The following is a 13,854-nucleotide window of genomic DNA, read 5'->3' as shown; positions in this document are numbered from 1 at the left end:
CACACAGAGCATAAATAGCCATGGAACTGGACACACTTAGGGGCAGAGCTCTGGGCCCAATGTTGAGAGTCCAAGGAGATAAAGAGGAATAAGCCAAGAAGACCAAGAAGGAGTAGACAGGGGAAGGGAAGCAGGAGAGGATGGTGACGTGGGAACTCCGAAAGAAGTGTTTCAGGAAAAAAGAAATGGTCAACTGAGTCAAATGGAACTGAGCATTGACCAGTACATTTGCCAACGAGGAGGCCACTGGTGACCTTAGTGACAGCCGTGTTTTGAGGCTCTGGCCTCTCTTTCCTGACATAGGAGTACCCGTTTCTCCAGCCAGGAGGAAACTGGGGTGTAACAAGGCAGGGCTATGGCTGCAGATTTACAGAGCTCCTCCAGTCCAGGTGAACTGTGCTCTGAGGAGAGGACCATCTTTGGTGGAGACGTGGTCAGAAGGCCTGGCAGCATCCCTTTACCACTGAAGACCTTACTCCCCATGCTGGAGCCTTCAGTTCCCTTCCCTGGTTCTGGGTGGGGCTCAGAGAGCACATCTTCCAGCGAGCACCAGGAGCATGGAGTTACCCATGTTTCCAGCTGGAAGGGCTTTAGGGGTGCTCTAGTTCTCATCCTTCATTTCACAGAATTTAAAACAGACCAAGGCAGGGGAAGGGGCAGGATAGTAGCAGAGCTGCTTGGGCAGAAACCCTCTTCTCCAGGAGGTGACAGACAACTCTAGTTAAGCCTTGGTGTTTCAGAGTCAGGCAAGACTGGTTCAAGCCACGCCCTAACCTCATGGTGATGGGCATGTTACTTAATATTCTGAGCCCCAGTTTTGTCAGGTAAAATGAGAATTGTTTCATGATTAAATGAGATAAGCATGTTGCTTGCTTGTTATTCTGGCCACCAAGCCAAGGTCCTTGGGTCCTTTAATTTGTACCTAATTAAACTTGGGATTTTGCCTAAACTTTAGGTACAAACTCTCAAGCTTAATTAGGGAATGTGTTTTATTCGTAGGAGCCAGCCAGGATTGGAGGTTTCTTTGGCTTTTTCCCAAAAAGGTTTGGTTCTAAGATGGTTAAAGTTTAGGTTTTGAGCTTTTCATAATCTCCAGATACTTCCTTTGGTCTAGTCTAGGAGATGGAGACCCAGAAGGGTTTCTGATAACAGAGGGAAAACCAAAATTGCTTATGCTTGCCACTTGTGAAGCTCTCTGGGAAAAGCTGACACTGTAACTCTGTCTGGGCCCCAGCTGACACTGGACAGCTCCCTCCCTTTCTAGTTTTCCTGGATGAGGTGTGGTCGGGTCTTCTCTGTGGGTGGGTGAGGACAGGGCCTCTTGTCTCACTCAGCCCTTCTGCTCTCTTCTCAGATCAGCAATGCCATCCTCATCATCTTTGTCAGCTACTTTGGCAGCCGGGTGCACCGTCCACGTCTGATTGGCATTGGAGGTCTCTTCCTGGCTGCAGGTGCCTTCATCCTCACCCTCCCACACTTCCTCTCCGAGCCCTACCAGTACACCTTGGCCAGCACTGGTGAGTGGCCTCCAACCCCTGCCTCAAGGGGGTAAGGAATGGGTGAACATCTCACAAAGTTAGTGGGGATACTCCTAGGGCAGTGGATACCACTCCAGGAAGAGGGCATATGAAGCTCAGAATATACTGAAGTATGTAGAGCTATGGAGCAGCTGAACTCTGGTTTGTTCAGGAAAGTGTGCAGTGCATGGCTCACCTCCTGCTGTGATTCGCTGTGCTTCATGCCAGGAATGACCCAAGCTCCACCTCCCTGGGGACACTGTGAGCAGTTTCTGCAATGGGGCTTGGCAGGAGGAGGATCAAAGCATTAAATCATGACTAAGTCTGTGGATTTTGTCCATGTTTAATCATAGCACTTTGTGACATTTGTACATTCTTCTGTCTTTAGGTGACAGTGCACTCATTTGATCATGTTTACTATGTTGAGTTTGCCAGTCTATGAACATAGGATGCTCACTATTACCCTTATATTTAACATTGACGTATGATTTAACAACCACTGAAGTTCATTAATGTCTCTATTCTCTAAGAGAGCAAAATAAGGATCATAGATGCTTTTTTGCCCACCATCCTCTCTCATCTTCCACTCATGGTTGACCCATATTTTTGTTCTACCTGTCTTTAACCTCCCCACAGTGGTCATTATTATAAATTGTTACTATACTGTTATTTATAAATAAGTGAGTGGTTATTTATGTACTCACAATTTTACTGGTTTCTTTGTTCACCATTGATTGCTTCTTGCATTTCACCCACGCTGTTGATTAATTTTTTTTTTTCCTGAAGGATATCCTTTAGTGTTACTTTCAGTAGGCCTATGAATAAGAAAATCTCTAAGTCTTTGTCTGAAAATGCCTCTATTTTACCCTTACTCTTGAATTATAGTTTAGCTACAAACAAGATTTTAAATCAATAGTTATTTCTTCTCAACACTTTGAAGGTACCATGCCTCTGTCTTCTGGCATTGGGACTTTTCCATTAGTCTGATTGTCATACCTTCTTAGGTATCCTGTTTTTTCTCTAGTTCTATTTAATATTTGTTCTTTTCTTTTCTTTGTTGTTCTGTATGTCTACCATAAGGCATCTGAGTATGGCTTAATTTTCACTTATCTGTTAGAAAGTTCGATGTGCTATTTCTTTTGAAAATTAAGAGTTTTTCTTTAATTTTGAAAAATTTTCTGCCAAAAACATTCCTGATATTGCATATCCCTATTTTCTCCATCCTTTTTTCTGGAACTCCTTTTACATATGGCTTCACATTTTCATTTCTGGCCTCCTTGTCTCTTAACCTCTCTTTCATAGTTTTCAGTGCTTTATGCTGCATTCTGGGTAATTTCCTTAAGTATGACTTTCTGTTCACTTAGTCTCTCTCCAGCTTTGTTAATTGGTGTCAAACCCATTTTTTACATTATAAATTTGAATGGCACTACATATTTTGCTAATTCCTGAAGTTCTTATAATAGTTGTTCAAATCTCTCTGCCCTATGACACAATTTTTTGGTGTTTCCTTATGATTTCTTTTGTGTTGTTATTGATGTCTTCAGCTATTTTAAATATATTTATATTATACTCTTTCTCAGATCATTCTATTAGCTCAAGTTTTAAGAATGTTAATCCTCCCATTGTTTTATGTCTGCTTGCTCTTGTTCATGGTGGATTACCTCCTTATGATTGACCATGAGCCGTTTGCAGTGGGCTTTTTTTCCCTGTGGAAATTGTATGTGGCCTGGGTAAGGAAATAGCCCTACAGAGTGGTTTGGCATTTACATTTACTCAGCACCCAGGACGATCACTGCTTTGGAACTAATTTTATGTTAATGTGTTGACTTAGGATGAATTTGCACTTGTTTTAAGGACTGTGGAAAGTGGCTGTGGTTTTCTGATGCACATTTGTGAGAGGCCTAGTTCATAGATGCTCACCCTTAGTCCACTGTGTTGGAGTTGAGGTTAAATGAGCCACCCAGGGAGGTGCTGAGGGAATAATCGATTCCGGTTTGCTTAGAAACCAGGCTATTTTTTCAATCAGATATGTAGACCAGGTTTGAGAGATGAACCACTTAGAATAATAGAGGGCAGCCCTTAAGATTGTGAGGCCAGTGATGGAGAGAACGAAGTGCCTGGAACAGGAAAAGAATAGGGCAAGAACGGGGGTGTCTAATGATGAAATGTCTGCTGGGTTCTGGTCATGGAACTCTTTCCCCCACCTTTTTATAAATCGCCAGTGAACTGGTCATTTCTCATAAATATATGGATTCTGTGGGGCCGAATCCTGCTTCAGGTGGGCAGAGCCTGGGCAGATCCGAGCCCCAGGCTCCTGCCATACACTTTCTCCCCCTTGATCTAATGAGAGCTTGAGGCCAGCTCTGAAGCGAGTCAGGAGTTGCTGGCCATCTTCTTGGAGAGCAGTGTGGCCAGGCTGGCTGCACTGTCTTCTTTCCAGAGCCACAATCCCTGCCCTTCCTCATCACGTGAAGACTGGGATAATGAAATCAGCAAGGGAGCCTGGGGCACTGTGGCCAGGCCGAGGGGAGGGCCTCCTGCCAGGCGCCACACATCGTGGCCTGCTCAGCCTGGCAAGTCGGCTCTCATGGCATGGGCCCACATCCCAGTGGCATTTGCCTCACACTGAGCAGCCACGGGAGACTGGTTAAGACAACTTCACTCTGCTCCTTGTTAGGAATAATCAGTGAGTTTGGGTTCAGCCCACCATGACCCTCTCAGCTCAGAAGGAAACACTGTGCTGTTCCAGCCTTGATCTCAGTGCTCTAAGACAAAATCTTCTGATAGAGCACAGAGGGGCTCTGAAAAGACCACACCTTGCCTCTCAAGGCTGCAGGGGGGCACCATAGGCCAGAAGAGTGGGCTGTTTTGTAGTTCTTGTTCATTGGTGCAAATTCTAATTGCAACAATAGGGCACAGCAGTCTCCCTCAGTCTGGCTGGGATAGAAGCAGATGCTGGAAGTGCTCAGAGCTGAGCTACCTTCGGGCATCTTCCTGGTGCTAGGGGGTGGGATGAGAAGGACTTTGGCCCAGGAACCTCGTCCATGCGATCTAGCTGGGGCTGCACACTGGGTGCCAGTGCACCATGTCAGTGTGCTATGCTAATATGTGCAAATAAAATATTTATAAAGTCTTACTTCATGGGAATAGCTTAAAATGTGACTCCTACTTCAAATGTATTCTTATGGGAATTTTAGTTTTGAATCATGCAAGGTTGTCAGGAACAAATGCATTTCATTAAATGTACCACTCTGAGTGGGGGTGTGAATCTGAATGGTCTACTGGAACCAGGCAGTCCTCAGTCTGAATCTGAGTTTTGGAACTCCCAAGTGGGCTCGAGCCACCTCCTCCCTGCTCTGAGTTTCAGTTCATCCCTGAGTGTCTATTTTATAGCCCTCGTAGAACTGCAGGGGCTGAGAAGATGCCTGTTCAGAATTTAGCCCGGTGGCTGTCACATGCAGTAATCACTAAGTGGTGGCTTTTGTCCCCACGATGGTAGGGACAATACATATGTGATGTTGTGTAAACTAGTAGACTTTCTGGATCCCAAAGGAGAAAGCATCTTACTTCCTGTGAAGAGTGTGACAGCTTATGGGCTGGGTGGCCTGGGGGCATCTGAAGGCAGCTTCTTTCTGGTCTACATCATAGGTCCTCTGCTCTGTTCTGGAGCAGGGCGCCTCCCTTGGCACAGTCCCTGCTGCATCCTCACATGTGAGTCCTCAGGATTTCTGTTGGTGGAAGCTTAGGTTGCTGTTGTGCTCTCTTCCCAGATCCTCGTGTTGGTGTGGCCTGGTATGATGGGTAGACATGCACCCCACCCCACTCTATATGGACTTCAACATTTGAATCCTAGCTCAGTCACTTACCTGCCAAGTCTTCTTAGGCAAGCTACCTCACCTTTCTGAACCTTAGTTTTCTTACCTATAAAATGGGAGCAAGAATACCTTGACTTTCAGTGTGTTCTGAGAGTAAAATTAAAATGAAATAAGCCAGATATGCTGTAATCCCATCACTTCTGGAGGCTGAGGCAGGAAGATTGCTTGAGGCCAAGAGTTCAAGACCAGACTGGGCAACACAGTGAGACCCCATTTCTCAAAAAAAGAAAAAAAAAAAGTTAGCCAGGCATTATGGCACATGCCTGTAGTCCCAGCTACTTGGGAGGCTGGGGTGGGAGGATCACTTGAGCCCAGAAGTTTGAGGCTTTAATGAGTTATGATCATGCTACTCCACTCCAGCCTGGGCAGCAATCAAGGCTCTGTCACCAGGCTGGAATGAAGTGCTGCAATCTCGGCTCACTGCAACCTCTGTCTCCCAGGTTCAAGTGATTCCCCTGCCTCAGCCTCCCGAGTAGCTGGGACTACAGGTGCCCACCACCAGGCCCAGCTGATTTTTTGTATTTTAGTAGCTACGGGGTTTCACCATGTTGGACAGGTTGATCTCGAACTCCTGACCTTGTGATCCACCCACCTCGGCCTCCCAAAGTGCTGGGATTATAGGCATGAGCCACCGCGCCTGGCCTGCTCAGCATATTTCTATTTGCCTGCCCTTGTTGTGGTATTTGAAATCTGCTACTCAGACCTATTACTTGTGTTGATTACTGATTCCTTCCTCTTGGAGTAAAGCTGCTCCAGAAACGAACATGGGAAATGAAGAGTAGCAATGTGTTTTAGGAAAAAAAAGCTAAAGAAGGGCTAAACATTTTGGGAATCACAGAGACCTTTAACAACTAATTGCTAATTTTTAAAAGGCCATGAAGACATTTATGGATATTTAGATTTTCTAAATGTCAGTGGGGTCCGGAAATGTGCCCTGGCGCCTTTAGAGAAAAGACGAGTTATCCAGCCAAAGCCTCTAAGAGCACGTCTGGAAGGCGCGGAGAGGTTTTCCTCTATGGGAAACGGGCCAACGTGAGACCAGTCCTCCCAGGAGATAAGAGAAGGGGCTTCGGAAACCAGTGTCTGGTAGGACTAGGTGTAACCTGTGAATGATCCTTCAGCCAAGTCCAGAGGGAAGTCTGCCCACACGCAGACAATGGATGCCGCAGGCAGGAAGCTTCCTGGAAGTTAAGGAGGGGAGGGGGAGGACTGTATTTTTGGAGCAGACAAGAAAAAGAAAGGGAAGAGTCACTTTCCAGTCCTTTATTCATGAAGTTGCCATCCCCAACCTGGGCTTGCATATCCCAAGGGTGTCCCTGGGAAAGAAGGTGGTGGGAAGGCACAGGGCGGGGGAGCCTCGGGATCCTGAGTGAACTGGTCAGGACAGGGAGCTCAGCCTTTCCGCAGTGAACACCCACCTATGCTGTAAGATGGGTGTGCTAGGAAGCCCTGGAGGAACGAGAGGGGCACCCGTGGTTTGGGCAGCCTGAGTTTGTTTGTGGGTAATTGTGTATAGGTGTGTATGTGAGGGAGGCATGTCTATGAGTAGGAAGCTGAGGAGGGGAGGTAGGTGTCTGTGGAGATGTGGGGGGTGTGTGGGGATGGGAAGGACTGGGGTAGGAGGCAGAGGAGAGTAAAGTATGTGGATGTGTGAGTGGAGTTGTGGGGTGAGGGTTGGGGTGTATGTGAAGGGGAAGGTGTGAGGGAAGAGGTGGTGTGGGGGAAATGTGTGGAGGTGGGGTGGGGTGCCTGTGATGGGGAAGTGTGTGTACATGTGTGGGGGGGTGTGGAGGTGAGGAGGGGTCCACGTCGGGGGAAGTGTGTGTGCGTGTGTGGGGAGTATGGAGGTGGGGTGGGATGCCTGTGACAGGGAAGCATGTGTTCACATGTGTGTGTGGTGGTACGGAGGTGGGGTGGGGTACATGTTGGGGGAAGTGTGTGGGGGTATGGAGGTGGGGTGGGGTGCCTGTGAGGGGAAGTGTGTGTTCACTTGTGTGTGTGGTGGTATGGAGGTGGGGTGGGGTACATGTTGGGAGAAGTGTGTGGGGGTATGGAGGTGGGGTGGGGTGCCTGTGAGGGGGAAGCGTGTGTTCATGTGTGTGGGGGTATGGAGGTGGGGTGGGGTGCCTGTGAGGGGAAGCATGTGGGGTGGTAGGTGATTGGAGGGTGGGGATGGGCAGATGTGCAAGGAAGGAGGAGAAAGGGTGTATGTGTTGGTGGAGGGTGGGGTGGACCATCCTAGTGGGAGTTGCACAACCTGGCCAGTGGATCTATTTAACTCAAAAAGAAAGAGAAAATAAACAACAGAGAAAATCACAAAACACATGGGTGTTATTAATTCGACTGAGAGAAATAGAGCCCTGAACAGATGAGCAGAACAAAACTTAATGAGAGTTGATGTGGAACATTTTTAAAATGCGTGGTGTAGGAAAGAATAGAAATAAACATGGAGAAATGATAGAAAACACTAGACTGCGGTGGAGAAGGCCCGGGAAGGAGCGAGGCTGGAAACTGGTGGGAGAGCTCTGGGCTCCATGGTGATGGTGCCGCAGCCTCTCTGAAGGCCTGAGCCTGAGCCGTGACATAAAAGTAGCTGACTCTCTGTCAGGCTTTTCTATCATCTGTTTTTTGGGCAAGGCACAACTCCCCTTGACTTGCCTGGAAACTGGACCCCTTGTTCTGCGTCTCTAGCACAGGCTTGGTGGAGACCTGAGTGTGGCCCCTCAGGCATGCCTGGTCATTTCCCTTGCTCAGGAATGAAGCTGAGTGACAGGTCTGCTTGGGGGAAGGGTCCAGGAGGCAAGCTGCAGCCTGCTATGCTGAGAGTTGCTTCTCCAGGAAGGCTGGCAGACCGTGTCTTGGGCCCACCTATAGCAGGAGGATGGCCTCCTTGGGAGTTAGTATCCAGGGTAAAAAGGACTGTTCCAGTGGCTTTGGGCATCCCGGGAACAGTGTTGAGAATGAGGGAAAGCCCCACAAAAAAAGGGAAATGTGGTTCAAAGAAACCATTGATCCTCCCTGCAAGATGCCTTGAGCGCCCCAAGCATCCCCAGGGGAGACAGGGAGGAACTTTCTGCTCTTCCAGCCACACTTAGTAGAGCTGGAGAGCTGGGACACTGACTGTGTGCGCAGGCATCTCCTGTGGCCCTGAAGCCTTGAAATGGGAACCACTGGGCCCAAATGGGCAGCATGCTACCCACCAGGAGGTTGGAAACAACAAGGAGAGTTTCTTTCTTTCAGGAACAAAAGGACTTTTCAGGATTGAGAGCTTGGACTGGACACAGTCAGAGAGGATGTGAGGCTCAGAAATCTAAAAGAGGGAAACAGCAAAGAGAAGTTAGTGTGACAGAGGACTGACCCACAAACCAGGACCTAAGGGGGCTGGCTGGTACTCTGGAATGTTCTGGAGAGCTCCTTCCTGGCCTCTTCTTGGCCTGGGGCTGGAGTGCGGAGAGGTGTGAGCAGGGGACTCCATACTCCCCTCTCGTTGTCTTGTGCTGATGACACCTGCTTTTGTCTGTCTCATACATTGTGCTTCTCCAGAAGCATTGGTTGCAGAAGATTTGGTGGCTGATGTGTTTGAACACCATGGGACTAGACCAGGGGTCAACAGACATTTTCTGTAAAGGGCCACGTAGTAAATATGTCAGACTTGTGGACCATAAGGTCTGTGCTGAAATTATTCAACCTTGCTGTAGCGGCACTAAAGTTCCTCTTCGCAATAGATAAGCAAGTGGGCGTGGCTGTGTCCCCATAAAACTTATTGATAGACACAGGCTGGGAACTGAACGCAGCCCAAAGGCTGTGGTTTGCCAATCTCTGGACCAGACAGTTCTCTCTGCCAGGCCCACTACTGCCCTCAGGCATCTGGAGCTGAAGCTCAAGGATGGGGACTGCAAGGCTGCCTGGATGTGGACAGTCATGGTTTGTGGGAGCAGGCCCCTCCCTCTCTCCCATGTCACTCGTTTTCCTAGATTGCCCTGAATTCTGTCTTCCTATACTCCACTCCATCAGGCCCAGGTCAGTCTTCTGGAATCACGCAGAACCAGCCCATCAGTCCACCGTGGTGGAAACAGCCATCACATAGCCCAGAGCCTTTGCTTCCTGAGCTGCTGGTCTCCACTCTTTCCCACAAAATAAGGCTTCCAGCCCTCTGGGGGCCCAAGCTGCCTGGGCCCAGTGCGGTGCTGTCAGGGTGGTCTCCCTGAGAAGAAGACAGAGGGAGGCTCACATCTGAATCAGAGGGTCCTCCTCACAGGCTGGAATTGTGAACACCAGGGACTTGTCCCCATACATTGTGCCAAGCCAGGTATCACCCTTCCAACTGCTGACTAGCTGAATTCCTTTAAGCTATGGTCAAGCTTCATATTTTCTTCCTGTAGGAATCATTCTCCTTGGCTGGAGTCCCTTCTTATAGCCGTGGGTCTAATTTTGAGTTATCAGCCTTTGGACTGTCCAATCCTCCCAGCTTCGTGTCATCCACGTCATTCACACATTTTTAAGCAGTTTCCTTCTTTCTCCAAAGTCCGTGACAAGTGTTGAGTGGCATGCACTTAGAGCAGCTTCTTTCTGGGTGACGCTGGCCCAAGGGGACCCTAGCTGGGCATGCTTTGAGCCAGCTTTCCCTGAGGACTCCCCAGCCGTGTGTCCTCATCTTGTCTAGCAGGATGTCATGACAGGCTTTGTCAAAAGCCTTCTTCCAATCAAGTAACACCATGTTGTGGCTTCCTGCTGGGTCAGGAGCCCCATTAACAAAGGAAATGAGGTTGGTTTGGCAAGACTGGCTTTTGATGAGCTCATGCTGGCTCCGCTAATGGTTTTTTTTCCCCCCTTCAAAGAGCTTCTCATCAGCTTACTGAATAAATCTGTGAACAATAAATTCTACATCACACCCATCAGGGTAGGGGAGTACTAATTAAACTCACATTTGTTTGAATGTTAAAATTAAATGGCTCTGAGCTGCATCCTGCTCCCTCAGGTATGTCTTCCTTCCCTTCATCCACTAAAGAACCAGCTCTGATGATGAGCCGAGCCAGGTGCTGGTGCCAGACCATGTGCTGGGCCAGGGTGTAGGAGTGTGGGCAGTGGAAGAGAAAACCCCTGGCCAGCAATATAGCACCCTGCCTTGTTGGGCGTGCACAGTGAGCCTACAGTCTTGTGCCCAGCTCATTCATAGCACAGCCTCCTCAATACAAGTAGGCATTTTCCCTAAGGCCCCCTCTAGTGCCAAGGTGGCAGTATGGGAAGGGACATCCAACCTCAGCCTCAGAACTAGTCTTGGAAACCCAGTCTTGAGAGAGAAGCAGAGCAGTTCCTCCTTCCACTGCCCTGAGCTCCTTTTCCTCCACAGATGTGAACCTCTCCAAGCACACTCACTTGTCCTGTAACTACTTTATTATAATCCATCCATTGCTGGTGACCAGCATTGATCTTACTGGTATCTAGTTTCTGGACCCAGTTTCCAAGTTCTTAAAGGCCTGGGCAACATTGCCTGTCTCCAAGCTCCTCCCATTTCCCTTATCTATTTGAGTTTCTCACAGTTACTCATCTCTTTGGATGAAAATCGATCTCATCGTATAATCACTATGTCCCAGGTTATAATATACTCATTATTTTTAATTCTCATAAGAATATTGTAAGACAGGTATTATATCTGTTTTGAAGACAAGGACACTGAGGTTCATTCCGAGAGGCCTCTGACTATCAAGCAGTAGAGCCAAGATTGGAACCTGATCTGTCTGGCTTCAAGGTGTGAATTTCTTCCATTGCCCCACAATGTGCCCCAGACTGTCAACGTCAACTCATTTTTTCCGCTGGGGCAGAAGACTGTGTTCTCCTAGTTTTCCAAGATGAAACTGAGTGCATTTGCCCATAGGAATCATTTTATATAAATGGAGGCTTAGTTTAGCTGGAGTAGAACACGTGTTATTACTGGAACATTATGGATTAACTAGGCTTTGTGGACTACACTGGAAACCCAATCATTTCTGATTTTCAAACAACCCAATTTACAATCGACTTTGAGATCTCAGATCATGAGTGAGTGTGGGACAGCCTGTTCCAAGCCTGCCAGTGGGTGTTGCCAGAGTTTCAGGAGGAACTGTAGAGTAGCTGAATTTAGGAGATGAGGAAATAAGTCCTTCAGAGTGGAACATTCTGAATGAGGTTCCAGGAGTCGTGCTGATAGTTTAAGGGCTTGGCACCTTGGCCATGCTTCCAGATAACTCTCTGGAAACACCCCTGCCTTTCTCTGTTGTTCTCTTATGGATTGCTTCTGAAGTTTGGGGCTTGCTAACTTCTTCCCCATTTGACCCTACTTACCCACACACTCCCAGATGACAGCTGTCTCCTTCTGAGCAGGGAGGGGATGGGTGGCTCTTAAGAGCCGTGACTTGAAGGAGCCCTCCTCTTTCCTGGCAGCAGTCTCCTCTCTTTGCTTTATTAGAATGATGAGAATGACTAGTCAAAGGAAAGCCCCTCTTGCCATGGCCTTCTCTTGTTGCTTGGTCCTTCTAGGGTCCTCTCCCTACACCAGCTCTAGATCTTGGTGCAAAGCCCTCTTACTATTTATTCCCTTGACAGCTGGAAGGCTGGCCTCAGCCTGGCCATCCTGAGGGGTGGGACGGAGCGCTGAAACATGTGGCTTTGAACACCAGCATGGCTAGACCTTGGCCTGCCCCAGATCTACCCCATCTCTGGAGGTTCCTTTCTAGGGAAGTAGACCTTCCTGACAGAGACTCCTACATTTCTAAAACTGCTGAGGCTCCAGAATTTAGAACTGAAATTCTGCATATTTAAATGGTGGAGTGAGTCAGAGGATTGACTCACGTGCTGGTGGGGTGGGGCTGGGGGAGCTGGAGGAGGGAAGAGATCCGGCCTGTTTCTAGTTAACATTTCACAGCCCTGTGAAAACTAGACTGGCAAAGCCAGGCCTCTGGTGTCCTATGGGAAAAAATGTGCTCCGATGAACTTGAGCCTTCCAGAAGGTTGCCTGGGGGAAGATGAGAAACAGACTGACATCTGGCTAAGAAATAGACTCCCCTCCCTCCTCCAGACCCCTCCAAGATAGGGGCAGGTGGCTGTGTTTGGGCAGGCAGTCTCTGGAGGTTGTGGTAGCAGGAAAAGGCAGGCATGTTCCTGACCTTACCACAGGATTTGACTTGGTGGAAAGGTCAGAGTTAGCAACCTCTAACCTGCCATGCTTCTATAAGTTACATGGAGTAGCTGTGTTCCAGCCTTTACTAGAGTGCTTGTGAAGCAATGAGAGGTTGCTGCTTCTTCCTAATGTGTGCCCGAGTTCCTGAAAAGGCTGGAGTTTTTGCTCCAGGGAGGAGAGGTGTGAAGTGGTGCAAAGAGACTCAAGTCCCCCATTCTGTCTGCCAGAGGCTGTCCATTATCAATGTCACTAGATCAGAGGCTGCCCACAGGGTTGGTGCTCATACAAGGTCTTTTTCTTCCCCTTCTTCCTGCCCCTTGAACGCCTATCCCTGTCCTCCTTTTTTTTTTCTCTTTTTAAAAATGTGTGTCCTCTTATTTTTATAAGGGAAGAGCTTAATGTTCTAAATTCTAGAAGACTTGACTGGGCGCGGTGGCTCACGCCTGTAATCCCAGCACTTTGGGAGGCCGAGGAGGGTGGATCACCTGAGGTCAGGAGTTCAAGACCAGCCTGGCCAACATGGTGAAACACTGTCTGTACTAAAAATACAAAAATTTGCTGGGCGTGGTAGCGTGTGCCTGTAATCTCAGCTACTTGGGAGGCTGAGGCAGGAGAATCGCTTGAACCCAGGAGGCAGACGTTTCAGTGAGCCAAGATCATGCCATTGCACTCTAGACTGGGCGATAGAGCGAGACTCCGTCTCAAAAAATAAAATAAAATAAAATAAAAATAAATTCTAGAAGACTCTATTCTGACCAGAGTGAGCTAGCCAGGGCCGCCCACTGCCAAGGGTATCTCAGGCTTGATTGTCTGGGAAGCCCACACTACATCTGTCTCTGACATAAACACCTGTCCCCGCATAAGGCCAGTTCTGTTAGTGGGCCACTGCTTCTCTGACAGCACTGACCTCGGGGTTGCATTTAACTGCTGTTTCCTTTTTACATGTGTCAGAACTTGATCTGGGATGTGGGATGGGTTTGGGCCCTATTGAGTTGGCATAAGGAAGAAAGTTATTTGGAAGATCTTGAATCGATTTGGAATGTAGAATAAGCCAAGAGGAACTCAGTAGACTTGGATGTAATTGGGGCCCATTGATTATTTTTAAATACATATTTTAATAAAGGCAGTTTCTGACATGTAATCTGACATTTTTAAAGTTAGTGGTAGCAGTTAAACAATCCCCAGAAAGTTTCACCTCCTGAACACTGCATGAGATGAACTTCATGAGGATTTTTGTGGCCGTGGTGCAGCAGGCAACATGCCGTATGAAGACTTAATAAGCCATTCATGTTTTTGCCATCTTTGA

General features: G+C 48.1%; 1 protein-coding gene across 1 annotated transcript in view; it reads left to right on the top strand.

Annotated features, from left to right (window-relative positions):
• Positions 1 to 13,854, top strand: part of SLCO2A1 (solute carrier organic anion transporter family member 2A1) — a 97,413-nt gene that overhangs the window by 54,815 nt on the left and 28,744 nt on the right. The window contains exon 3 of the mRNA XM_054482881.2: positions 1,355 to 1,517. Within this exon, the coding sequence (XP_054338856.1) occupies positions 1,355 to 1,517 (163 nt within the window). The remainder of the gene's footprint in view (positions 1 to 1,354; positions 1,518 to 13,854) is intronic.

The sequence above is a fragment of the Pongo pygmaeus genome, chromosome 2 (genome assembly GCF_028885625.2).
Source record: "Pongo pygmaeus isolate AG05252 chromosome 2, NHGRI_mPonPyg2-v2.0_pri, whole genome shotgun sequence".
NCBI classification, from domain to species: Eukaryota; Metazoa; Chordata; class Mammalia; order Primates; family Hominidae; genus Pongo; species Pongo pygmaeus.
The sequence above is the reverse complement of the archived record's forward strand: the minus strand, read 5'-3'. Positions and strand labels throughout refer to the sequence as shown.